Genomic DNA, 26,698 nt, shown 5'->3' with positions numbered 1-26,698 from the left:
GTGAGGAGGCAGGGGCAGGGGAGGAATGGACATAGTGAATAGTTGGAATTTGCATGGCACATGGGCATTCTGTTATGTGAGGCTGTGCTATAGATGTGCCCAGGCTGTGTCTACTGGCTTCAGAAGCTTTCTGTTCTTAACTTGAAAACCTTACGTGATTAAGAACCCGGACTCTTCGGTAAATTAATCACACCAGTTTTTTTTTGGGGGGGGGGGGGGCAATTTGGGAAGGCAAGGAAATTGGGATTAAATAACTTGCCCAGGGTCACACAGCTAGTGAATGTCATGTGTCTGAGACTGAATTTGAACTCAGGTCCTCCTGACTCCAGGGCTGGTGCTCTATCCACTGTGCCACCTAGCTGCTCTAATCACACCAGTCTTAAGGTTTGTCTTTCCTTTTCTCAGTCTCTGTTTACCTGATAGTATTGTCTTGGTTAGATGTAAACTTCCAAGAAGACAGGAATTATGCCTCTCTCCTTTCTCCCTTTTTTAAAATCCATGATTTTTTTTTAACATGTCATTTACTTATATACACTGCCCCCCCCAAAAAAATCCTCTCCTATTAGCAACAAGTTCTGACAGAGCAAGCAGCATTTTTCACCTATTCTTTCCCCCACTCTGGAGAATGGTCGTGATCAGAAAATGTTCTTTGCTGTTTAAATATACACTATTGAAGTTGTTGTACATTTTATTTTCTTGGCTCTACTTTCATCACTACATATTACTTCATTCAATCCTTCCCATATTTTGTTTTCCACTCTCTTTTTTTAGTTTATTATTTCTATTTTTCAAGAAACAAATATTTTAAAAATTAATCTGGTCCTCCCATTACTCCTCTATCCCATTGAACAAATTAAAAACGAAACAAAAAACAAATCCCTAAATACGTATCTATATAGTCCAGCAAAACAAATTCCCACATTAGCCATGTCCAAAGGTATATGTCTCTTTCTGCATTTTAAGTTCATCACTTCTTTCAGGAGTAGAGTAGACTGTTTCACCTTCATTCTTCTGGACTCATGGTTTATCATTGCATTGATCAGAGTTCTCAAGTCTTTCAAAAAAATTTTTTTCATAATGGTGTTATTGTAGTATGTATTGTTCTTCTAGTTCTACTCACTTCACTTTGGATCAGTTCATAAAAATCTTCCCAGTTTTCTATGTTTTCTTTTTTGTTTTTTTGCTTTTTGGTGAGGCAATCAGGGTTAAGTGACTTCTCCAGGGTCACATAGCTAGTAAGTGTCAAGTGTCTGAGACCAGATTTGAACTCAGGTCTTCCTGGCTCTAGAGTCAGAGCTCCACCCACTGTGCCACGTATCTGCCCTTCCTGCGGAGGGGGGCGGTGTTTTCTCTGAAATTGCCCCATTTCATTATTTCTTATGGCACAATTATAGTCATATACCACAATGTGGTTAGCCATTCCCAACAGGAAGAAACCCCCTTATTTTTCAGTTTTTGGCTGCCACAAAAGGAAATGTTATGTATTTCTGCACATATAGATCTTTTTCATCTTTCTTTGATTTCTTTAGGGTATATGCCCAGTACTGGTATTGCTGGGTCAGAACTGTGCACAATTGGGTAACTTTCTGGTACAGTTAAAAATTGTCTGGGAGAGGATTCTGGGAAGATGATGGAGTAGGTCAGAAAATTTCAAGCTCTCAAGATTTTCTTCCACAAAAGAGATAAAATAGGCCTCTGGTTGAACTTAGATCCAAACAAATAAGAGTAGGGTCAGAAGAGGGGTCCTCTTGGGACAATTGGAGAAGATCTGAAGAAAAATACCAGGATGAGATTTCCTCCCTGTGTAGAGCAAACACCTCCAGGCTAGGGTTGGAGTAGTGGTAACCTGCTTAAACAACTTCAGACAAGCCCTGGGGTTAGCTGGTATGGGAGGCTGCCTCTGCCCTAGCCACAGGAACTTTTAGCCCCACCCCCAACACTAGATCCAGGTGTGCCACAGAGACTCACAAGAAGGAACTAGCACACACCTGGTGAGTACAGAAGCAGTGGGGTGGGCACTTACAGGAGGCTGGGGGTCTTGGTTTGAGTTCAAGGTCAAAAGGGAGAACTGAAGAGGATTAGAGGCCAGAGGCACCATCCAACATACCCCAGGACCATAGGTGATTATAGAAACTAAACTATTACTAAAAAAATGCACAGGCAAAGGAGAAAGAATTCAACCATAGAGAGCTACTGTGGAAATAGAGAAGATCTGGGTGCATCTTCAGAGGAGGATAATGAAGCAAAGAAACCCTCTTCTACCCCAAAGAATAATGTCAAATGGTCACCTGCCCAAAAAGAATTCATTGAAGAATGTAAAAAAGACTTTAAAAATCAAATGAGAGAGATTGAGGAAAAACTAAAAAGAAAAATAAGAATAATACAAGAAAAACAAGATTATGAAAAGAAAGTCAACCAATTAGAAAAGGAGATCCAGAATCTTTTTTTTATTAATTAAAATTTATTTTGATTTATCAACAATCATTTCCATAAGCTTTTGAGTTTTAAATTTTTCTCCCCCAACTTCCTTCCCAAGATGGCATGCAATCTGATATAGGCTATACATGTACATTCCTATTAAACATATTTTCACATTAGTGATATTGCAAAGAAGAATTAGAACCAATAGGAGGAACCACAAGAGGAAACACAACAAAACAGAAGAAAAAAAGAGCAAATAGTATGCTTCGATTTGCATTCAAACTCCATAGGTCTTTCTTTGGATGTGGATAGCATTTTCCATCATGAGACTTTTGAAGATGTCTTAGATCCTTGCACTGCTGAGAAGGTTTAAATCTATCAATATTAGTCATTGCACAATGTGGCTGTTACTGCGTACAATGTTCTTTTGGTTCTACTCACTTCCCTCAGCATCAGTCCATATAAGTCGTTCCAGGTTTTTCTGAAGTCTGCCTGCTTATCATTTCATATAGCACAATAGTATTCCATTACATTCATATACCACAACTTGTTCATCCTATTGATGGGCATCCCTTCAATTTCCAATTCTTGGTCACCACAAAAACCTGCTATAAATATTTTTGTACATGTGGGTCCTTTTCCCATTTTTATGATCTCTTTGGGATACAGCCCTAGAAGTTCTATTGCTGGGTCAAAGGGTATGCACATTTTTATAGTCCTTTGAGCATAGCTGAGATCCAGAATCTTAAGGAAGAAAATGACTCTTTGAAAATCAGAATTGGGCAAGGGGAAGCCAGTGAAGTTATAAGAGATAAAGAAATGAAAAAAACAAAATATGAAGAATGAAAAAATGGAAAAATAGAAAATAATGTGAAATGGATCTAGAGAACAGATCAAAAAGAGAAAACATAAGAATAATTGAACTACCTGAAAGTTCTGATAAAAAAAAGAATCTCAATACAATAATACAAGAAATAATTAAAGAAAATTGTCCTGAAGCATTAGAACAAGAGAGGAAAGTAGAAATAGAAAAAATACACTGATCACCACCTAAAAGAGCTCCTACGAGGAAAACTCACAGGAATATTATAGTCAAATTCCGAAATCCCAGATCAAAGACAAAATATTATGAGCAGCAAGAAAAAAAAAATTTATATGTGATGATGCTGCAATTATAATCACACAAGACCTAGCAGTGGTGACACTAAAAGATCGAAGTTCTTGGAACACTTTGAAGAGCAAAAGAACTGGGCTTCTGGCCCAAAATATCATAACCAGCAAAGCTAAGCATAATTCTAAATGAAAAAAATGGACATTTGATCAGTTGTCAGACTTTCAGGTCTTTGTTTAAAAAACAAAACAAAACCCTGAACTCAATAGAAGATTTAACATACAAGGGTCAAGACAAATATAAGGTACATACCAATGACGAATTACAAGGGACTAAATAAGGATAGAATGTTTATCTTTTAGGTATGAAAAATGTGAAATCTATGTCTAAGATTGTTACTAGTAATTAGGTAACTTATAAGGAAGATTGGGGTAGACCTGAGTGTGATATGACTTCAAAAAGTAAAACCATTCACGTACAGCTAAAAGAATAATTATCTCATACAAATGAGGTGCAAGAGAAAGAACCAATACAGAGGAATTAGATGGGGGGGAGGGCTGATAGTTCTGGAAACCTACTCTTATTGGGAATGGTTTTAAGAGGGAAAAATACATATACATTTAGAAGAGTATAAAGGTCTTGTAAATTTAAAAGAAATAAAACTCTAAGGGGATAGGGAGTGGGGAGAGGATAAAGGAGGAATCTTTAGAGGGTGGGTGTGGGAATAATTTAAAAGAGGGATATAGAAGAGGGTTTAGATTTAGAGGAATGGGAGGATAAGGGAGGGATTGTTGGAGTTGGGGTAGGTTAAGTAATAGGAGGGTAAGGTAGCAGGGAGAAGTAAAGCAGAGGAGTTAGGAGAGAGGAAAAAAGAGATGTGCACAAATATAAACACAAAGATTAGGACAAGGACCTCTTAGGGAAAGTATATGTTTACATATGTATGTGTATATGTATAAGTGTATGTATGTATCAGTACCTATATATAAATATATCCAATGCTCAGTTGTAGCCTTGGGGTAGTGGGTAGCGGGGAGGGAGGGGCAAAAAAGAACAAAGTAAAAAGTATACAGCAGAGAACCGAAAAAAACCTACAAGGAAGCAAAGAAAAGATGGACAGCTTTTGACATAATGTACAGTTTTTAATATATAGGCTTTCTTGACATGAACAGTTATTGCTTTATATTTTGAATCCTCTCCTGTGTTCTGCTGTGCATGTGACTTTTTTTTGTTTTTTATTTTATATTTAAGTTTATGATGTTTCTTTTTTCTTATTATATATTTAAGTTTTAGCATTTGTCTAAAATAAAAATTAAAAATAAATTGTCTGATAGTTGTGAGGTAGAACCTCAGAGTTACTTAAACTTGCATTTCTTTAATTATTAGTCATTTAGAACATTTTTCATATGATTGTTGATAGCTTGGATTTCTTCCTTTGAAAACTTAAGTGCTTCTATTCTTTGACCATTTATTGAAGTGTAGCTCTTAGTCTTATACATTTGAATCAGTTTTTTTATATACCTTGGGCTCTTGTTTTTGTTTTTGGAGGCAATTTGGGTTAAGTGACTTGCCCAAGGTCACATATCTAATAAGTATCTGAGGCTGGATTTGAACTCAGGTCCTCCTGGCTCCAGGACTGGTGCTCTATCCACTGTGCCACCTAGCTGCTCCCCTTATGCATCTTGGAAATGAGACCTTTAGCAGGGAAACTTTTTGTAAAGCTTGTTTCCTAGTTACCTGTTTACCTTCTAATTTTTACTACATTAGATTTATTTCTACAAAAATTTTTAAATTTGATATAATCATAATTGTCCTTTTTACCTTCTGTGATCATCTCTATCCTTTGGTCATGAATTCTTCCCTATATGTAGATCCAAAAGATAATTTCTTCCTTGCTCCTCTAATTTGTTTAGGATGTGATCTTTTATATCCACGTCATATATCCATTTAAGTCTTATCCTGATATATTGTGTGAGGTATTGGAATAAATCTAATTTCTGCCAGACTGCTGTCCAGTTTTCCCAGAAGTTTTTGTTAAATAGTGAGTGCTTCTCCCAGTAACTAGAATCTTTGGGTTTATCAAATACTACCCTACTGTGTTTGCTTCTGTATGTGCCTAATCTGTTCGACTGATTAACTTTTTTTTTAAAACTAGTACTAAATTGTTATAATAATTACTACTTTGTTGTAGAGTTTGAGATCTGATACTGATAGTACCTTCCTTCCTTACCATCTTTTTTTCATTATTATCCTTGAGATTCTTGACCTTTTGTTCCTCCCTATGAATTTTTTTTCCTAGCTCTGTAAAATTCTTTTTGAGTATTTGTTACAGCACTAAATAAGTAAATTGATTTAGTTAGTATTGTTATTTTATTATATTGGCTTCAACAATTAATGTTTCTCTAGTTATTTAGGTCTGTATTTTTATGAAGAGTATTTTATACTTTTATTTATATAGTTCTTTGGTGAGTCTTGGAAGATACACTCCCAAGTTACTTATAGCTTCTATAGTTATTTTGAATGGAATTTCTCTTTCTATCTTGTTGGGTTTTGTTGATTGTGTAAAGAAACACTGATTATTTATGTGGATTTATCTTGTATCCTATAAGTTTGCTTGTTATTAATGATTTCAGTTAATTTTAGTTGACTCTAAGATTCTCTAAGTATACCATCATATTATTTGCAAAAAACTATAATTTTGTTTTCTCTTTGTACTTATTCCCTCAATTTCTTTTTCTTATTACTATAGCTTGCATCTCTTTCACTGTTAAATAGTAGTGCCAATAATGGGCATCTTTGCTTTACTCCTGATCTTATTGGAAAAGCTTCTAACTTTTCCCCATTACATACAATGTTTGCTATTGCTGTTGCTATTACTATTTACTGTATTGAGGAAATAGCCATTTATTCCTCTGATTTGTAGAGTTTTTAATAGAGTTGAATTTTGTCAAAAGCTTTTTCAATATCTATTGACATAATTATATAGTTTTCATTTATATTTTATTCATTTATTATGATCTATTATATTTATACTCTTCTTTGTGTTGAAGCAACTTTTCATTCCTGGTATAAACCAAACCTGGTCATACTGTATAATCTTTCTAATATGTTGTAACCTACTTACTAATATTTTATCTGTAGGGTTTTCTTTTTATTCTCTGCTTTATCTATCTGATTTAGGTATCAAGACCATATTTGTATCATAGAAAGAGATGAGAAGAGTACCTTCTTTTCTTACTATTGAAACAACTTATGTAGTATTGGAATTAATTTTTTGATTATTTGATAGCATTTACTTGTTAATCAGTCCATCTGATCTTGCATTTTTTTTTGTGTGTGGGAATTCATTTATACCTTGTTTAATTTCTTTTTCTGATAATTGGTTATTTAGTCTATTTCTTTTATGAATTTGATTATTTTATACTTTTGGAAGTATTCATCTAATTCCTCTAAGTTAGTTTTGTTAGCATTTAATTGAGCACAATACATCTTAATAATTTCCTTTATTTTCTCTTCATTCATGTGAGTGCTCGTTTTTAATTTTTGATATGAACAATTGGGTTTTCTTGTCTTTTTAACTCAGGTTATCTGTCTATTTATTAGTTTAAAAAAGTGTTTAAACCAACTTCTAATATTTTTATTAAAATCTTTTTTAATTTTCATAATCTATATTTTGTTGTTTAGTAAGGATTTTTGATTTGTTGTTGTTCAAGTTTTTTTTTTAATTGCTTACCCAATTCCCCAGTTTGTTCTTTTTCTCTTTTGTTTATTAAGGCATTCAGCGATACCAATTTTCCCTTCAGAAGTTCTTTAGTTATGTGTGATTATTGTCAACAATTGTTTTTATAATTTGTTTTTTGACCCACCAGTTCTTAAGAAAAATGTTAGTCTCTAATTACTTTTAAATATTTTCTTTAAGGGTCCTTTATTAAATATAATTTTATTGTATTATGATTAATAAATAATGTGTATTTATTATTTCTGCTTTTCTATATCAGTTGGTGAGGTCTTTAAGCCCTGTACATGATCAGTTTTTGTAAAGGTATCATTTACAGCTGAGAAGTAATGTAAATTCCTTTCTATTCTCATTCCGTAAATGCCAAGAGGTTTGTCATACCTAACTTTTCTAAAATTCTACTTAGGCCTTTCTTGTTTAGTTTTGATTTATTAAAGACGTATATTATCTATTTTAATCTATCTATATTACATATACTAATTTTTCCCTTCAATTCAGTTAACTTTTCCTTAAAATATTTAGATGTTAGTAGGGACATCTGTATTAAGTACTGAAGTTGATTCATTGTCTATGGTTGCTTAATAATGCAGTTTCCCTTATTCTCTTCATTTATTGTAGCCTTACCTGATATCATGATTGCTGTCCTTGTTTTTTTGAGTTCAGCTACTGAAGCCTAATAGATTTTGCTTCAGCCCCTCATTTTAACTCTGTGAATCTTTGTTTTTCAAATGTGTATCTTATAAATAAAATATTGTTGTATTCTGCTTTTTAATCCATTTTACTGTAATCTGTTTTACGGGTGAATTCATTCCATTTGCCTTCATATTTTGATTGTTAATTGTATATTTCCCTTTGTCCTGTCCTCTTATACTTTTTTCTTCTCTTTACTTCTACCTCCTTTGTAAATGAGAAGGTAATAGAAGAGAGAAAATTTTCCTGATACTTGTGATTTCTAATTGAGTAGCCTATTTCCCCTTTTTATTCTTTATTTTGCTTTAAATCCTCAATCTTCCTCCCTCCTATATTCAAGATTGTTTGACTTATAACTTATTCCCTTATCTGTTCTGCCTTCTCTCTTAGAACCCTCTCCACTCCTCTCTTAACTCCTCCCATCCAATTTCCCTTTTAAGTTGAATATATTTCTATTCTGAGATCTCTGTGTGTGGAAGGAGATATGATTGTGTTCAATCCTTTATCCCATTCATACAAGATTGGATGCCCATTCCCTTAACCCTTTCCTTCATGACTCTATACTTTTAATGTTATGCACTTCTATTGTATAGTAATGATTTCCCTCCCCTACTTCCTCCTTTGCTTCCCAGCATATTCCCCTGGCCCCTCCTTAGTCAACAAGCATTTATTAAGTAATTACTATATGACAGGCACCATGTGGGAATACAGATACAAGTTGAAAGAGTCACTTTCCTCAAGAAGCTCATATTCTAGTAGGGAAGGATAACACATGAGGGAACTGAAAAATGGGGAGAGAAGGTAGTAGCTGGTGACCTGGTGGAGAAAGTCTGGTTGAAATGAGTCAAGAGTACTTTTGTCTTTCACCTAAGACCATTAAAATAGAACACAACCACTGACCGGTCCACAATCATTTTAACTTTTATCTCTGACACTTAAAGACATTAGGATTCTGAGAAGATATTTGTTTCTCATCTCTCTAACACATAAACAATTCATCCTCACATATTTCCTGTCATTTATACAAATATGTATGCCTTTCTATGTTTTCTCTGGCCTCTGCATTTCAAATTTTCTGATATCTTCTCAGCTCTGGCCTTTTTTCGGCAGGAATGCTTGCAAGACCTCTAGTCTATCAAACGTCCTTTTCCCTCTGTATATTACACTTTAGTTTTTCTGGGAAGGTTATACTTGGTTTTAAGCCTTTATCTCTTGCTTTTTGGAATATCCTGGTAGAAATCTCTCCTGGTCATAGAATATGATCTTTGTGATATATTGCTGTAATCTTGCTAGTATTTTATTAAACATTTTTGCATCAATATTCATTAAGGAAATTGATCTATAATTTTCTTTCTCTGTTTTGGCTCTTCCTAGTTTAGGTTTCAGCACCATATTTGTGTTGTAAAAGGAATTTTGTAGGATTCCTTCACCTATTTTCTCAAATAGTTTATATAGTATTGGAATTGGTTGTTCTTTAAATTTTTGGTAGGATATCATTTGTGAATTCATCTGGCCCTGGGGATGTTTTTCTTAGGGAGTTCATTTATGGCTTGTTCAATTTCTTTTTCTAAGATGGGATTATTTAAGTATTCTATTTCCTCTTCTGCTAATCTGAGCAATTTATATTTTGCTAAATATTTATCCATTTCATTTAGATTATCAGATGGCATACCATTAGGCAAAATAGCTCCTAATCATTGGTTTAATTTCTTCTTCATTGGCGATAAATTTACCCTTTTCATTTTTGATACTGGTAATTTGGTTTTCTTTTTTTAAAAAATCAAATTAGAAGAGGTAGAGCCAAGATGGTGGAGTAAAAGCAGTGACTTGCTTGAGCTCTCCCCCAAACCCCTCCAAATACCTATAAAAATGGCTCTAAACAAATTCTAGAGCAGCAGAACCCACAAAAAGACAGAGTGAAACAAATTTCCAGCTCAAGACAACCTGGATGGTTGATTGGAAAGGTATATTGCTCCAGGCAGGGAGAGGAGTGCAGTTTGGCATGGGCATGCAGGCAAAACAGGCCTCAGCAACCTGGAGCAGCCCTCAGAGGACTGAATCACGGGCAGCTGTGGCAGTTTCTAGACTTCTCAACCCATGAATACCAAAGAGAACTTAGCAGGTCAGTAGTAAAAGTCTGTGACTGTGGTGAGAGAGAAGCTTGGTCCCAGTCCCTGTGCGTGGCCCCGGGGTGGCAGCTGCTTCCAGAGCTGCCGACCCACAGACTGAGAGGGAATCCAGTGGCTGATCAGAGGGCGATTGCAGGGATCTCTTTGCTGTTGCAGGATTCTCTTGCTTTGCCTATGCTTAGATCTGGGTGACAGTTCTGGGTGGCGGTCCTGCGGCGAGGAGAAGTGCTGGCATGGTAGAGCTTGTAGTGGTGATGGAGAGGAAATCCTCCTCACAGTTCCAAGGCAGATTTTGGTCACTTATAGACCAGAGCACAGGCCAGGAAAGGAGTGAACACCTCACCCTTGATCATAGCACCTTGGAAGAGCTGAAAATTTATATATCCCTAGAAGTATCTCTGAAAACAGCTGCATAAAACCCCTGAAGCTTGGGACAGTACATTCTCCACACTGGAAGCAGACTCCTACCTTAACAAAAAGTTTATAACTCAAGTAATTGGCTTGGATCATAAACACACCTCGCAAAAAAAGTCAGACCATAGAATCTTTCTTTGGTAACAAAGAAGATCAAAACATACAACCAGAAGAAGAAAACAGAGTCAAAGCTCCTACATCCAAAGTCTCCAAGAAAAATATGAATTGGTCCCAGGCTGTGGAAGAGCTCAAAAAGGATTTTGAGAAGCAAGTAAGAGAAGTAAAGGAAAAACAGGAAGAGAAATGAGAGTGATGCAAGAAAGTCATGAAAAACAAGTCAACAGCTTGCTAAAGGAGACCCAAAAAAATACTGAAGAAAATAACACCTTGAAAAATAGCCTAACCCAAATGGCACAAGAGGTCCAAAAAGCCAATGAGGAGAAGAATACCTTAAAAATCAAATTAACCAAAGGTTTATCTATATTATTGGTTGTATTTTTTTTTCATAAAACCAGCTCCTACTTTTATTTATTAGTTAAATGGTTTTCTTACTTTCACTTTTATTAATCTCCTCCTTTGATTTTCAGGATTTCCAAATTGGTGTTTAATTGGGGATTTTTGATTTGTGCTTTTTGTAGATTTTTTAGTTGTATGCCTAATTCATTGATCTGCTATTTGTCTATTTTATTGATGTAAGCATTGAGCTATAAAAATTTTGCCCTAAGTACTGCTTTGGTTGCATTCCATAAATTCTGGTATGTTGTCTCAGTGTTGTCATTCTCTTTAGTGAAACTATTGATTATTTCTGTGATTTGTTCTTTGACCCACTTGTTCTTTAGGATTAGATTAGTTTCCAATTAATTTTTAATCTATCTTTCCATAGGCCTTTATTAAATGTAATTTTTATTGCATCATGATCTGAAAAGGATGCCTTCAATATTTATGCCTTTCTGCATTTGATTGTGAGGTTTTTATGCCCTAATATATGGTCAGTTTTTGTATAGGTGCCATGTGCTGTTGAGAAAAAGGTATGTTCCTTTCTTTCCCTATTCGTTTTTCTCCAGAGGTCTGTCGTATCTAACTTTTCTAACATTCTTTTCACTTCCTTAATTTCTTTCTTGTTCTTTTTGTGGTTAGATTTATCTAGATCTGAGAGGGAAAGTTGAGCTCCCCCACTAATAGAGTTTTACTGTTTATTTCCTCATTTAATTTCTCCTTTAAAAATTTGACTTCTATACCATTTGGTGCATATATGTTTAATATTGATATTACTTCATTATCTATGGTACCTTTTAGCAAGATGTAGTTTCCTTCCTAATCTCTTTTAATTAGATCTATTTTTGGTTTTGCTTTGTTTGAGGTCATGATTGCTGCCCCTGCTTTTTTTTACTTTAGCTGCAGCATAATATATTCTGCTCCAGCCTTTTACATTTTACTCTGTGTGTCTTTGTTTCAAATGTGTTTCTCGTAAGCAACATATTATAAGAATCTGGTTTTTGATGCACTCAGCTATCTTTTTCCATTTTATGAATGAGTTCTCATTCACATTCACATTTATGATTACTGTGTATTTCCTTCCATCCTGTTTTTACTTCTCTCTCCTTTCACCTTGTCCCTCCTCACCAATGTTTTGTTTCTGATCACTGTCTCCTTCAATTTGCCTACCCTTTTATCAGCCCTTCCCTTTCTTTTCCCCCTCCTCTCCTACTTTCTTAAGAGGTAAGATAGAGTTCTATACTCAACTAAGTGTATGTCATTCCCTCTTTGAGCTCAATCCGATGAGAGAACCGCCTCCCTCCTTTTTTTTCCTCTACTGTAATTTCAAGCCTCTTCATGCGAGCTAATTTATCTCATTCTGCTTTTCCCTTCCCGCTTTTCCTAGTTCAATCCTTTTTCTCACCCCTTAATTTTTTAAAGTCATCCCATCAAAGTCAACATAAATTATACCTTCACCCTCTGTCTATGTGTACTCCTCTAACTGCCCAAATAGTGATACAGTTCTTAAAGAGTTACAAGTATCATTTTCCCATGCAGGGATGTAAACAGTTTAACCTCATTGAATAACATATTTTCCCTTTCCTGTTTCCCTTTTTATGTTTCTCGTAAGTCTTATATTTGAAAATTGAATTTTCTTTTTAGCTCTGGTCTTTTCATCAGAAATGTTTGAAATTCCTCTATTTCATTGAATGTCCATTTTTTTTCCCCTGAAGGATTATGCTCAGTTTTGCTGGGTAGTTGATTAATGATTGTTATCCAAGTTCTTTTGCCTTCTGGAATATCATATTCTAAGCCCTCTGCTTTTTTTTTTTTTTGTATTTTTTTAGTGAGGCAATCGGGGTTAAGTGACTTGCCCAAGGTCACACAGCTAGTATGTGTCAAGTGTTTGATGTGAGGCCGGATTTGAACTCAGGTCCTCCTGACTTCAGGGCCGGCGCTCTATCCTCTGTGCCACCTAGCTGCCCCACGTCTGCTTCTTTAATATAGAAACTGCTAGTTCCTGTGTAATCTTGACTGTGGATTTGAACTATCTGAATTGTTTTTTTCTGGATGCTTACAGTGTTTTCTCCTTGACCTGAGAGTACTGGAATTTGGCTATAATATTCCTGGGAGTTTGCATTTTGGGATATCTTTTAGGAGGTGATCAGTGGATTCCTTCAGTTACTATTTTACCCTCTGGTTCTAGGATATCAAGATGGTTTTCCTGGATAATTTCTTGAAAGCTGCTGTCCAGGCTTTTTTTTTTTTTAATCATAGCTTTCAGGTAGTCCAATAATTCGTTAATTATCATTCTTGGATCTATTTTCTGAGTCAGTTGCTTTTCCAATGAGATTTTTCACGTTTTCTTCTATTTTTTCATTCTTTTGATTTTGTTTGATTGATTCTTGATATCGCCTAATTCTAATTTTTAAGTAATTATTTTCTTCAGTTAGCTTTTGTGCTTCCTTTTCCATTTGGACAATTTCACTTTTCATAGAGTTGTTTTTTTCATTAGATTTTTACCTTCTTTTCCATTTGCCTCTTCTATTTTTTGAGAAGTTGTTTTCTTCCATGGATTTTTGTACATCCTTTTCCATTTTTTGTGCTTCCTTTACCAGGCTCTTTTTTTTTTCATGATTCTCTTACATAATTCTCATTTCTTTTCCCAGTTTTTCTTCTGCCTCTCTTATTTGATTTTTGAAATTTTTTTTGGGGGGGGGGGAATTGGGGTTGAGTGACTTGCCCAGGGTCATACAGCTAGTAATTGTCAGGTGTCTGAGGCTGGATTTGAACTCAGGTACTCTTGACTTTAGGGCTGGTGCTCTATCCACTGCGCCACCTAGCTGCCTCCTTCTTGACTATTTTTTTGTGATTGAACATGTCTTTTAATTTTATGGTAACCTCTATCCCTTGCTTAAGAATTCTCCTCTGCTCATAGATTTGAAAGAATCCCCTTTGTGTTCTCTAAGTGAAGTCATGCCCTTTTTTACCTTTTCACTTTCACTGGTGCTTATGGCATGATGTGGTGGTAAGACTGGGCGGCAGAGGACAGTTGAGGGCATTCTGTCACATCTGTTGTGAAGTCTTCTACTTAGGCTCTACTCAGCGTGAAGAATTGAGATTCAAAGGAAATAGGTGGAATGCTGTCTTCTAAGAAGGCAGTAGTCTGGGGTGGGGGTAGGGAGATGACATCTTTTTTTTTTTTTATTAAGAAATTTATTTATTTTTAGTTTTCAACATTTACTTCCACAAGATTTTGAGTTCCAAATTTTCACCCCATCTTGCCCCTCCCCCCACCCCAAGATGGCATGTATTCTGAATAACCCTTCCCCAAGTTTGCCTTTCCTTCTATCTCTCCCCCTCTTCTCTTAACTCCTTCCCCTTCTATTTTCCTGTAGGGCAGGATAGATTTTTGTGCCCCATTTCCTGTATTTCTTATTTCCCAGTTGTAAGTGAAAACATTTTTTTTAAACATGTGTTTTTAAAACTTTGGGTACCACCTTCCTCCCTCCCCACCTACCTTCATTGAAAAGGCAAGCAAGTCAATATAGGTTATACATGTGCAGTCATGCAAAACACTTCCATAGTAGACATGCTGTGAAAAACTAACTCTGTTTCCCTTAATCCTATCCTGCCCCCCCATTTATTCTATTCTTTCTTTTGACCCTGTCCCTCCTCAGAAGTGTTTGCTTCTGATTGCCCTCTTTCCCAATCTGCCCTCTCTCTATCATTCCCTTGCTTTCTTGTCCCCTTCTCCCCCTATTTTCCTGTAGGGTAAGACAGATTTCCATACCCAATTGAGTGTGTATGTTATTCCCTCCTTAAGTCAGATCCTATGAGAATAAGATTCACTCATTTCCCTCTCACCTTCTCTGTTTTCCCTCCACTGTAAGAGCCTTTTCTTTTCTGTTTTGTTCTTTTTTTGTGGGATAATTTACCCCATTCTACCTCTCCCTTTCTCCTTCTCCTAGTATATTCCTCTCTCATCCCTTAATTTTATTCTCCAGATATGGCCCCTTCATTTTCAACTCATCCTGTGCCCTCTGTCTATCTATATCTATATATACATACATATAATTTTTTCCCCTCCAATTACCCTAATACTGACAAAGGTCTCATGAGTTACAAATATCATCTTTCCATGCAGGAATATAAACAGTTCAACCTTAATAAGTCTCTTATGATTTACTCTTTCCTGTTTACCTCTTCATGTTCCACTCGAGTCTTGTATTTGAAAATCAAATTTTCTATTCAACTCTGGTCTTTTCATCAAGAATGCTTGAAAGTCCTCTATTTCACTGAATGACCATTTTTCTCCCTGCAGGATTATATTCAGTTTTGCTGGGTAGGTGATTCTTGGTTGTAATCCTATCTCCTTTGCTGTCTAGAATATTATATTCCATGCCTTGCGGTCCCTTAATTTAGAAGCAGCTCAATCCTGTGTTATCCTGATTGTGTTTCCGCAATACTTGAATTGTTTCTTTCTGGCTGCTTGTAATATTTTCTCCTTGACCTGGGAATTTTGGAATTTGGCTACAATATTCCTAGGAGTTTTCCTTTGGGGATCTCTTTCAGGAGGAGATTGATGGATTCTTTCAATTTTTATTTTGCCCTCTGTTTCTAAAATATCAGGGCAGTTTTCCTTGATAATTTCTTGAAAGATGATGTCTAGGCTCTTTTTTTGATCATGGCTTTCAGAGAGTCCAATAATTTTTAAATTCTCTCTCCTGGATCTATTTTCCAGGTCAATTGTTTTTCCAGTGAGATATTTCACATTATTTTCTAATTTTTCATTCTTTTGGATTTGTGTTACAGTGGCTTGATTTCTCATAAAGTCACTAGCTTCCAATTGCTCTATTCTAATTTTTAAGGAAGTATTTTCTTCAGTAAGCTTTTGGACTTCCTTTTCCATTTGGCCAATTTTACTTTTTAGGGTATTCTTCTCCTCATTGGCTTTTTGGACTTCTTTTGCCATTTGGGTTAGGCTATTTTTTAAGGTGTTGTTTTCTTCAGTATTTTTTTGAGTTTCCTTTAGTAAGCTATTGACTTGTTTTTCATGATTTTCTTGCATCTCTCTTATTTCTCTTCTCAGTTTTTCTTCTACTTCTCTTACTTGCTTCTCAAAATCCCTTTTGAGCTCTTCCAAGGCCTGGGACTGATTCATATTTTTCTTAGAGGCTTTGGATGTAGGAGCTTCGACTTTGTTGTCTTATTCTGGTTGTATGTTTTGATCTTCATTGTCACCAAAGTAAGATAATATAGTCTGACTCTTTTTGCGCTGCTTATTCATGATCCTGGCCAATTACTTGAGTTTTAAACTCTTTGTTAAGGTAAGAGTCTGCTTCCAATGTGGAGAATGTACTGTCCCAAGCTTCAGGAGTTTGTACAGCTGTTTTCAGAGATACGTCTAGGGACCTGAAAATTTTTAGTTCTTCCAAGGTGGTATGATAAGGGGCAAGGTGTTTCCTCTCCACTGCCACAACAAGCTCCACCAGGCCAGTGCTCCTCCTCGCCCCAGGACCGACCCTCAGAACTGTGACCCAGATCCAAGCATGGGCAAAGCAAGAGATTCCTGCCTCAACTCTGGCAAAGAGATCCCTGCAATCCCCCTCTGATCAGCCACTCGATTCCCTCTCAGTCTGTGGGCCAGAAGCTCAGGAGGCAGCCGCTGCCCCAGGGGCGGCTGAGGCCTAGCTCTTAACTCTCACCGCAGTCACAGACTTTTCCCACTGACCTTCTGAGTTATCTTTGGCGTTCATGGGTTGAGAAGTCTGGAAACCGCCACAGCTGCCGCGATTCAGTTCTCTGAGGCCTGCTCCAGGTTTGCTGCGGCCTGCGCGCCCACACTGAACTGCACTCCTCTCCCCGCCTAGCGCAATAAACCTTTCTGATCAACCATCCAGGTTGTCTTGGGCTGGAAGTTTGTTTCACTCTGTCTTTTTGTGGGTTCTGCTGCTTTAGAATTTGTTGAGAGCCTTTTTTAACAGGTATTTGGAAGGGTTTGGGGGACAGCTGTAGCAAGTCACTGCTTTTACTCCGCCCTCTTGGCCCCGCCCCTGGGAGATGACATCTTTACAAAACAACAACTTACTCACCTTTTGTTTTTATATCACCTACATTTACCACTATTACCTACACCTATCCCTTCCAGAGATCTGGCATGGACATCCTTTGTAATAAAGAAGAAAAGAGAAGGTTCATTAAAACTAACCAACATGTCAAAAAAATCAGAAGCTACAGAGTAAAGAAGTAGTCTGGGATGGCTGCTTTGAGGGGTAGTTTTGAGCTGTTTCCTTAAGTGACAGTGAGGGGGCAGTCCTGGTGTGGGCAGTAAAAGGCTTGTAAATCAGCCCTGAAGTGAAGGGAGCATTGTGCAGAGATGCTAGACCAGAGTGAGACTTCTAGGGAATGGTCAGGGACAAGGCCTGGAAGTCTGAGGAGAACAGCATCAGTGATGCTTTTTGTTGTTACATTGTAATTATTTATGAAATCCATCTCTCTACCCACGTTCCCTACAAGTCCCTCTCTGCAAGTCATCCCTTAAAACAAAGATTTTAGGGGCAGCTAGGTGGCGATACTTAGTAGCTGTGTGACCCTGGGCAAGTCACTTAACCCCAACTGCCTTGCAAAAAAAATGAAAAAAACCCCAAAGATTTTAAAAGAAAAGCAGTGGGGGTTGAGAGAGGCAGTTTTTTGCAAAACCTACCAATGAACACCCATGTCCCCTTCTCCCACTGCCCCGCTTCCAGCCCCAGGCCATCCACCCCCAACTTCTGAGAAGAAGGGGAGGTGTGTTTCCTCAACTCTTCTGGGTCCCAGTTTGGTCATTTATGGTGTTCAATTTAATTTTCTTGTTTTTGTTCACATTGTCTTCGTGCATGTTATTTTCCTGGTTCTATTTACTTCACTGCATCAGTTCAGATAAGTTTCCCACGCTTTGTGTTGTGTAATATCCTTACTGTTCTAATACATTAATGTACCTCAGTCTGTCCATTTCTCAATCTTTGGGTATTTTATCCCTATTTTTTGCCACCACAAAAGGGCTGCAGTGTCTGTCTATACATATATATGTGTATGTGGAGAGAGAGTGCTTCTCTATTTGACTAAACATATATATCTTCTCTTTTTGACTCTTTGGGGTATAGGCACAAGGTCAAAGGGTATAGATACATCAGCTAAAAAAGCCTAATTCTAAATTGTTTTTCAGAATGATATTTTCCTTCAACATCAACCAGTCCCTTTTTTTGTCATCTTTGTTAAAATTCTTGTGTTAAAATTAAAATACCTCAGACTTGTTTTGATTTGCGTTTCTCTTATGATTAATGATTTAAAGCCATTTTTCCAAAACTTTTTGTTCTGATTTGAAGTCTGTAGGTCCATCTGAAGTGAGTTGGGGATGTGCATGCCTCTTTAATGGTGTCTTTTCTGTCTTCCTTACTCTTTACCTCATGACAGCTACACAAATGCTTCCGGTTACATGTAGAGAGCCTAAAGAAGCTAGGCCAGCCAGCCCAGGGCTGCAAGATGGTGACTCTGTGGCTGATGGCCCTGCAGCCCTGCACCATGGAGCAAATGGCGGAGCCCATCAGCTTCTGGGTCCGTGTCAAGATGGACGCTGCCAAGGCTGGTGAAAAGGAGCTGCAGCTGAAGTGAGTAGGGATGAGGATAAGAAGAAACCATCTCTGGGGTGTTTTTGTGATCACTGTGCCAATTAAAGATTCACTTATGCCATGGCTGTGGCCCCCAATTCAAAATGAAAAAGGATGCTGATTCCCTCCGGCGAGGGAGGTGAAGGGCTTTCCCAGTGAGGGGGAGGCTAGACGTGATTACTTCTCCCCCCGTAGGACCCTCCGGGACAGCCTCCCTGCTTGGAGCCCAGAGATTCTGACACCTGTGCTGGTAGAAGAGCTACGAGGATATAAGGCCGTTCGGGCTGACACCGGACAAGAGCGCTTCAATGTTATTTGTGACTTGCTGGAGCTGAGCACAGAAGAGACGCCAGCTGGGGCCTGGGCACGGGCTACCTATTTGGTAGAGCTTGCCCAAGTGCTGTGCTACTATGACTTTGCTCAGCATGCCGAATGGTGAGGTTAAAGGATCAGGATGGGGGTTCTTGGGGGAAGGATTGGCCTTTATGACATGCCTTTTGGCTCTTCTCTATCTGTAAATAATCAGGGCCTGGGCCGTATTTAATCTGTGCCCAGTTTGGCACAGATTAAGCTGCCTGTCTGTGGAAGGTTCTTCAGTGGATAGCTTCCTAGGACCGTCCACTACAGGCTCCCCTAGAGTGGTGCCATGGTCCCAGTAACATTTCACTTCCCTGTTTTTACAAACAGCTCGGCTTTGGATGCTGTGCAGGAAGCCTTGAAGCTGCTGGAATCTGTACAGCCTGAGTGCCAGGCTACAGACCAGTTTTTGGATGATAAAGCCCAGGCTTTACTGTGGCTCTACATCTGTACCCTGGAGGCCAAAATGCAGAAAGTGAGTAGGTCTGGTCCTGGGTCAAGTAGAGAAGGGCTGCTTCCCTCGCTCCTTAGACCAGGCCCAGATCAGACCCTGTCTTTCTATCCCTCAGGGCATCGAGCAGGACTTGAGGACGAAGTTGCAGCCCAACTTGATAGAACTAGAAACCAATGACCTGAACTATGACAATAAAATACAGGATGACCATTTTCTTTACAGTAGCATTGCCTTCAATCTGGCTGTGGATACTGGTGAGAGTGTTAGGCGCATGGGAAGCTGGGGGAGAATGCAGTGCTTTTCTAGGGAGCCGAGGTCTTGCTGGCTAAAGTTCAGGGTGAGATGGGATCACTTAATTGTATCTTAAGAGTAGACAGCTGCGGTGGGAGTAGGGCTCGCATGCATGGGGAAAGGTGGTTATTTTTTATAGGTTTTCTCTCCTTACAGTCCACGTCTGTCACATTTTGAGGCTGGCCTTCATGTCTTTTCCTCTGACTTTCAGCTCATTCTAAGTGCTTAGATCAGGCATTGGCGCTTTGGAAGGAGATGCTAACAAAAGGAAAAGTGCCCACCGTGAGATGTCTGCAACAGACCACTGCCTCCCTCCAGATTCTGGCTTCCCTCTGTCAGCTGCTGGCCAAGGTAATGAAGTGGAGGGGGTCTGTGATACTTTGTAATCTTTGCAGAGCATTGTTTACAGCACCTACCACAAGGGGCCTGGCATGCAATAGGCGTTTGATAAATAATTGTTTTGAATGAATACTTCTGGCGTGAAGGAACTTGTATGGCTCTTTTGGATGTAGCTTCCCAGGCAACCTAGGATCAAACGCAGAAGGTCAGAGAGACTTGTGGTCTCTTTGATTTTCTCCCATTCCAGATTTTCTGATCTGGGACCTCCATTGGAAATCCTGAGAACTACAATGTTTGGTGTTGTATTTCTTAGTACTTCTTTGTTGTTGGGTTAGGGGTCAGAGAACTGCCTTTTGTGGAACAGAATCTTAGCCTGGCTCTGGGCCCAGGTGGTGGAATAAGATCATAAGGGGCTTTCAGGAACAGATGGGTGAAGATTAGGGAAGGAGTTTGGTACCTCTGGTGTTCTTGGTTGAACCGTTCTTGGGTTCTTAGCCCCTACAGGCTCTTGAGACACACTTGTTGCTACGTACACTCTCAGAAAATCTTAAGGACTGCATTAGAGCAGCCAGTGCCTCCTGCCATATCACCCGGATCCTTCTGACGCTAGACTGTCCGAGCTATGCCCAGGTGAGTAATGGGCCAGCCTTGCCTGGGGCCTATGGGAGAGAATAATTCTAAAGCTTTATATCTCTATTTATTTATTTTTAGTTTTCAATATTCACTTCTATAAGTGTTTGAGTTTTAAATTTTCTCCCCTTCCTTCCCCTCCCCAAGATGGTATGCAATCTGTTTTTGTTTCTGTTTTTGGTTTGTTTTTTTTTTAGGCAATTGGGGTTAAGTGACTTGCCCAGGGTCACACAGCTAGTAGTGTCAAGTGTTTGGTCTCAGGCTGGATTTGAACTCAGGTACTCCTGATTTCAGGGCCGGGGCTCTATCCACTGCGCCACCTAGCTGCCCCCTGAAGGTGTGCAATCTCATATAGGCTCTACATATACATTCATTTTAACATATTTTCACATTAGTCATGTTGTAAAGAAGAAAAAGGACCAATGGGAAGAACCACAAGAAAGAACAAAACAACAACAAAAAAAGTGAAAATAGTATGCTTCCATCTGCATTCAAACTCCATAGTTCTTTCTCTGGATGTGAATAGCATTTTCCATCATGAGTCTATTGGAGTTGTCTTAGATCCTTGCATTGCTGAGAAGAGCTAAGTCTATCAACGTTAGTCCTCGCACAATGATGGCTGTTACTGTGTACCACGCTCTCCTCGTTCTGCTCACTTCACTCAGCATCAGTTCATATAAGTCCTTCTAGGTTTTTCTGAAGTCTGCCTGCTCATCATTTCTTATAGTGCAATAGTGTTCCATTACATTCATATACCACAACTTGTTCAGCCATTCCCCAGTTGATGGCCTTCTCTCAATTTCCAATTCTTTGCCACCACAAAACGAGCAGCTATGAATATTTTTGTACATGTGGGTCCTTTTCCCATTTTTATGATTGCTTTGGGATACAGATCTAGAAGTAGTATTGTAAAGCTTTATGTGTCTTTCCAGACAGGGACAGGGGTCATCTCCTCTCTATAAATCTTTTTCTTACCCCTCATGATACTCAGCAGAGATAGGCTATAAGGAGTTTGAAAAATGGGTAGAGGCAATGGGAAGAGAAGTCTTTTAAAACTGTACTTTTTTAAAACTTGTGACCTATAACCTTTTAACTGGATTGTGTCTATACCTCGTTTTTATAGATGCTTTAATGAGTGATGTTTGACTTAATAAATAATATTTTAGCTTAGCCATTTGTTGCTTTTCCTTGTACAACCAACCAATTCCTTTATTGTGCCTATAGCTATATTTGAAGGAGGCAGAGTCCAGTCTGCAGCTCAGTGATCACAACAGTGATGGATACCTGCTCCTCACCCAAACCTGTGCCTTACTTCAAAGTCAACTTTACTGCATCCATAAGAAGGTACCTTATCATTTCTCTTTTTGGTAAAGGGGTGTTTAGACTTGTCTGAATTGTAAGGACTTCCTATGTGGGGATGGAGAAATAAGGGAGAGAGATGACTAACTTGGAAGGGATGGCTCCAGCCTTTTCTCCTTGAAGAGGTAAGGTTACCAAAGACCACTTGGACTTAGTTATGAGAAGACACGGGCTCTAAGTACTGGTTCTACCAGCCATATGACCCAGTTACTTCTCTCTCAGCCTCCGTTTTTTAGAAGGCCATATCCCCTCTGAGAGGATGGAAGTGGGAATAGTATTGGCTGTTTCCTGGTGGCAACTTTCCCCAGTGTTTGTGAATGTGTTTTTCCTGTAATACCCTTACCCAGGTAGCTAAAGGCCTCTCTTTGCTGCTGTCTGTGTTGCGGGATTCGGCCCTTCAAAAACCTTCTAAGGCCTGGTACTTGCTTCGGGTCCAGGCCTTGCAGTTGGTGGCTGTCTACCTTAGTCTCCCCTCCAGCAGTCTTTCTATCCAGCAATGGGAGCAACTTTATACTCAAGGTACATATATGTGTGAGGGAAAGAGAGCATGGGCACTCCCATGCTCCAGAGGTGCTTTGGGGAGATTTTTTCCATGCATAGTTCAAGGGATCCTGTTTATTAAGTGGCAAGTTCCCAAACCACCAAGCCTATCTCTGGCTCATCTTAGTTCTCTTCTCTGATTTAGATCTATGAATCTGGAACACTCGAGGATCTACTCTCCATAGCTAAAAGCAGCTACCCTTCCTGCGCTCCCTAGAAATGCTAATGAGATTTTTTTACTTATTCTGAACTTGGAGAAGTTTTGTCCATAACCTTTTTCCTTTTCTCCCTCCTGCCCCCCTTTCCCCTTTCTATACCCAGGCTGGCAGACCTCTGAGATAGCACTCCTCGAATCCCACAAGCTTCTCCGAAGTATTATCCTCCTTCTGGTGGGCAGAGACCTGCTCTCTGTTCAGCGGGCTACCGAGGAGACTGTCTTTCATGACTATGGTAGGTCCGCTTCTTTCTCAGACTTGTCCAGTAGATTCTGGGGGAGGATGTCCCTCGGAAGTTCAGAATACAGGGACTAGATAAAGGCCTTGCCTGTTTTTGTCTGGGGGGGTGTATAATCTATAGTTGGGATATGGCAATGTCTTCCTACCCTTGGTATAGGTGAGAACATAATACAGAAGTGGCAAGTTCTTGCAGAGGTTCTGGGCTGCTCAGAGAAGCTGGTAACCTTGTTGGGACGCTTGGGCACTGTAAGTGAAGCCAAGGCCTTCTGCCTGGAGGCTTTAAGGCTCACGCTGAAGGTGCAGTGTCTACGCCAGTGAGTACGGGGGAGGCAGGTGGGGGGGGGAGAGAAGGAAGGTGCTGGTTCCTAAGTATTCCTTAGAAGTGGATATGTTGGCACTTGGGGCATTTTTCCAGAGCTAGGTTCCAAATTTTCAGTTTCTTCATTTCTAAGCTACATTTGTTCTAAGCCATTGGTGGGGAGGAATGGGGAAGAAGGGAGGTTTCTCAGGGGATGTTCAATCCAACCATCCTGCCTAGCTCTTGTGAGCTTGTGAGCTCTTTTGTAAAACTGACAAGAAACTATGGATGCCATAGGAGAGGGCCAATGGGAATCACAGGGAAAAAAGAAAAAGGGAAAGCCTACTGAAGGCTTTTTTTTCCTTCCACCTCTCCCCACCCAAAAAAAACCTCAAAGGTGTGCCCTGTTCCTGGCGTTAAAAGGAGAACTAGAACTAGCCCGAAATGATCTTGACCTCTGCCGTTCAGATCTTGAGCAGGTGCTATTCCTGCTTCAGTCTGGGACAGGTGAGTGACCAGCAACCTTAAACTGCAGAGAGTAGGGAGAAGGATTAAAATGGGTGGAGTAGCACAGACTAAGTCTTTTCTGAGCAGAAGATTTATCCCTGGCTCCAAAGCAAATTTTCCAGTGACAACCTTCTTTATACTGCAGAAAGAATTGAGATTAGTAATAAGGAACAACTTTATTACTGTAATAGTTAAATACAGGAATAGGAGACTTAGGGAGAAAGAAGATTCGCCCCAGACGGCTTAAACTTCAGAGATGATATCTGGGATGATTTGGTACAATTTTGGGATAGAAAGGTGACCTTTCAAGATAATCCTCCTGCCCAGTGATTAAGTGATTTCATGTTTGATGGGATTATCTAGTCCAACCTCTACCTGACTTCACTTCTTGATCTCTCCAGAGTTTGAAGGGATAGCCCCGCCGCCACCAGATAATGTGAAAAAGATCCATCCCCAGAAAGGACAACAACAGACTCGAGTAGCACCCTGTTCTGAGCTCCCCGAAGAAGAACCCTTCCTGAAGGGCCCTGCTATGCAGCTGGTGGCCACTGTGGATAAGGATCCTGGCCCTTCAGTGTCCTCTCCTGTTCTGAAAACCAAACCTCAGCCATGCCCTGCCTTCCTTTCCCACTCACCTGCCTGCAACTGTACCCTCTGTACTGATCCTGCTCTTTTGGCTGTCTGCCTCCGGTGGGTGCTAGCCTCGGCTGGGGCAGAACTCTCCTCAGGCCATCAGGCAAAGGGCCTGGACTTGTTACAGTCTGTGCTCAGGAGATGCCGGGGGGCCACAGACCGTCTGGCACAGGTTTTGCAGGCTACTCTGAGCCAGGAAGCCCCACCCTCACCTGCCCCAAGATTCCTAGAGGACCTCATTGCTCAGGCTTACACTCAGTTGGCCCTGGAAGGTATGAACCATCCACCAGACAAGGGCCTTTGGAGGACCTTAGAGACTGGGCTGAGTTTTGTTGCTTCTAGGACTCCCCACCTGAACCCCTGGCATGCCAGCCTCCTTGTGGCAAAAGCCCTGGCATCACTATCCAGTCTCAGCTGTTGTACCAGTCAGCTCTTTGGGAACACCTGGACCTGGCAGCCTCCAGTGGTGAAGTTATCCCAGACTTCAAAGTCTTCCAAAAGTCAGAGCCAAAAGCTTACGGGAGAAAAAGGCAAGCAGATAGTCTCTGATGACCTGTCCCTCCATAATACCTCCCTAGAAGATCTGGATGAGAGGCCTTCTACTGCACTACGGCCGATGGGGAGACCGTGTACCCCAAAGCAGCCCGGGCAAGCTGGACCCCATGCACCTTTCACTGTGTTTGATGAGGAACTGTCTACAAAGAGCAAAAATGATTTAGCCAAAGCTCCTCGGGTGAGGTGCAGAGCCCAGACTCGCCTCAAGGTAAAGTGGACGAACTCGATTAAAGTTTGGAAGTTAATTATTAGTTGAGTGCTTATTGTATGCAAGGTGCATCATAAAACACAGTTACTAATCTTAAGGAACTTAAAATTTGCCATGAGTATTCCAGACAGGAAATTCTCCAGGTATTAACTATATTGCTGTCTTTGGGCTTTCCTTTCCCTTTTTATTGTTGTTATTGTTCACTTGTTTTCAGTTGTGTCCAACTCTTTGTGACCCCATTTGTGGTTTTCTTTCTTTTTTTTTTTTAATTGATTTATTTTTAGTTTTCAACAATCACTTCCATAAGCTTTTGAGTTCTAAATTTTCTCCCCTTCCTTCCCTGCCTTCCTCCCCAAGACAGCATGGAGTCTGATATAGGCTCTACATACACATTCTTATTTAGCATATCTTCACATTAGTCATGATTTAAGGAATAATTAGAACCAATAGGAGGAACCACAACAAAGAAGAAACAAAACAAAACAAAAGAAAAAAAAGAGCAAATAGTATGCTTTGATCTGCATTCAAACTCCTTAGTTCTTTCTCTGGATGTAGCTTGCATTTTCCATTATGAGGCTTTTGGAGATGTCTTAGATCCTTGCATTGCTGAGAAGAGCTAAGTCTATCAATGTTAGTCATCGCACAAGGTGGCTGTTACTGTGTACTGCATTCTCCTGGGTCTGCTCATTTCACTTCATTTGAGGTTTTCTTGGCAAAGATACTGGAGAGGTTTGTCATTTCCTTCTCAGCTCATTTTATATATGAGAAAACTGAGGCAAACAGGAGTAAATGACTTGCGCGGGGTCACACAGCTAGCAAGCATCTGAGGCCAGATTTGAACTCAGGAAAATTAATCTCCTTGACTCCAGGAGCAGGGCTCTATCCATTGTGCCACCTAGCTGCCCTTCCTTTCCCTACCAAAAGTAAATGTCCCTTGAAGGCTTTTGGGACCACTGAACACAGATCATATGGCTGTGTGTGGAGGAGCAATCATGGAATTTTTAAGTTTTACAAATCTCCATTATAGCCCTTGTTACTCCATAACTCCATAATATACTGCTCAGGCTTCTTGATATTTTTCTGTCTTTCCTATTTTCCCCATCTGTAGGTGAACTTTAGTGATGATGAAGACGACGTCCCCCCTGAGAGACTGGCTGAAAAGCCCAAGAGAAGAGGAACTACCTCTCGAGGTAGGGGCCGGGGTGGCAGGGCCTCAAGATTAAAGACAGATACTGAAGATGCACCAGGTGGCTCCAAGGATCAGTTTACCTCTGGCAGCCGAACCTGCCATAGAAAGGACAAAGTGGTAGAGGAACACGTCCCTCAGAGAGCCTTTAGACGTCAGACGAGGTTGGACATGGAGCTCATGCGGGCCATTCCTGAAGAACAAATGGCATATAAGCTGGATGTGAGCTTTGAGATCCTCCGGGATTCTGATGAGGAAG

General features: G+C 39.6%; 1 protein-coding gene across 6 annotated transcripts in view; it reads left to right on the top strand.

Annotated features, from left to right (window-relative positions):
* The window catches only part of ESPL1 (extra spindle pole bodies like 1, separase), a 65,107-nt gene that overhangs the window by 26,248 nt on the left and 12,161 nt on the right, over positions 1–26,698 (top strand). For all 6 annotated transcript variants that reach the window (XM_027858379.1, XM_027858378.1, XM_027858382.1 and 3 more), the window contains 13 exons: positions 18,434–18,627; positions 18,823–19,062; positions 19,315–19,459; positions 19,554–19,692; positions 19,941–20,080; positions 20,564–20,698; positions 21,923–22,042; positions 22,405–22,576; positions 22,919–23,047; positions 23,210–23,366; positions 23,748–23,857; positions 24,259–25,253; positions 26,362–26,698. In XM_027858379.1, the coding sequence (XP_027714180.1) occupies positions 18,434–18,627; positions 18,823–19,062; positions 19,315–19,459; positions 19,554–19,692; positions 19,941–20,080; positions 20,564–20,698; positions 21,923–22,042; positions 22,405–22,576; positions 22,919–23,047; positions 23,210–23,366; positions 23,748–23,857; positions 24,259–25,253; positions 26,362–26,698 (3,013 nt within the window). The remainder of the gene's footprint in view (positions 1–18,433; positions 18,628–18,822; positions 19,063–19,314; positions 19,460–19,553; positions 19,693–19,940; positions 20,081–20,563; positions 20,699–21,922; positions 22,043–22,404; positions 22,577–22,918; positions 23,048–23,209; positions 23,367–23,747; positions 23,858–24,258; positions 25,254–26,361) is intronic.

This window comes from Vombatus ursinus, unplaced genomic scaffold, assembly GCF_900497805.2.
Source record: "Vombatus ursinus unplaced genomic scaffold, bare-nosed wombat genome assembly UNPS02012958.1, whole genome shotgun sequence".
NCBI classification, from domain to species: domain Eukaryota; kingdom Metazoa; phylum Chordata; class Mammalia; order Diprotodontia; family Vombatidae; genus Vombatus; species Vombatus ursinus.
This window is presented reverse-complemented; position numbering and strand designations above follow the sequence as displayed.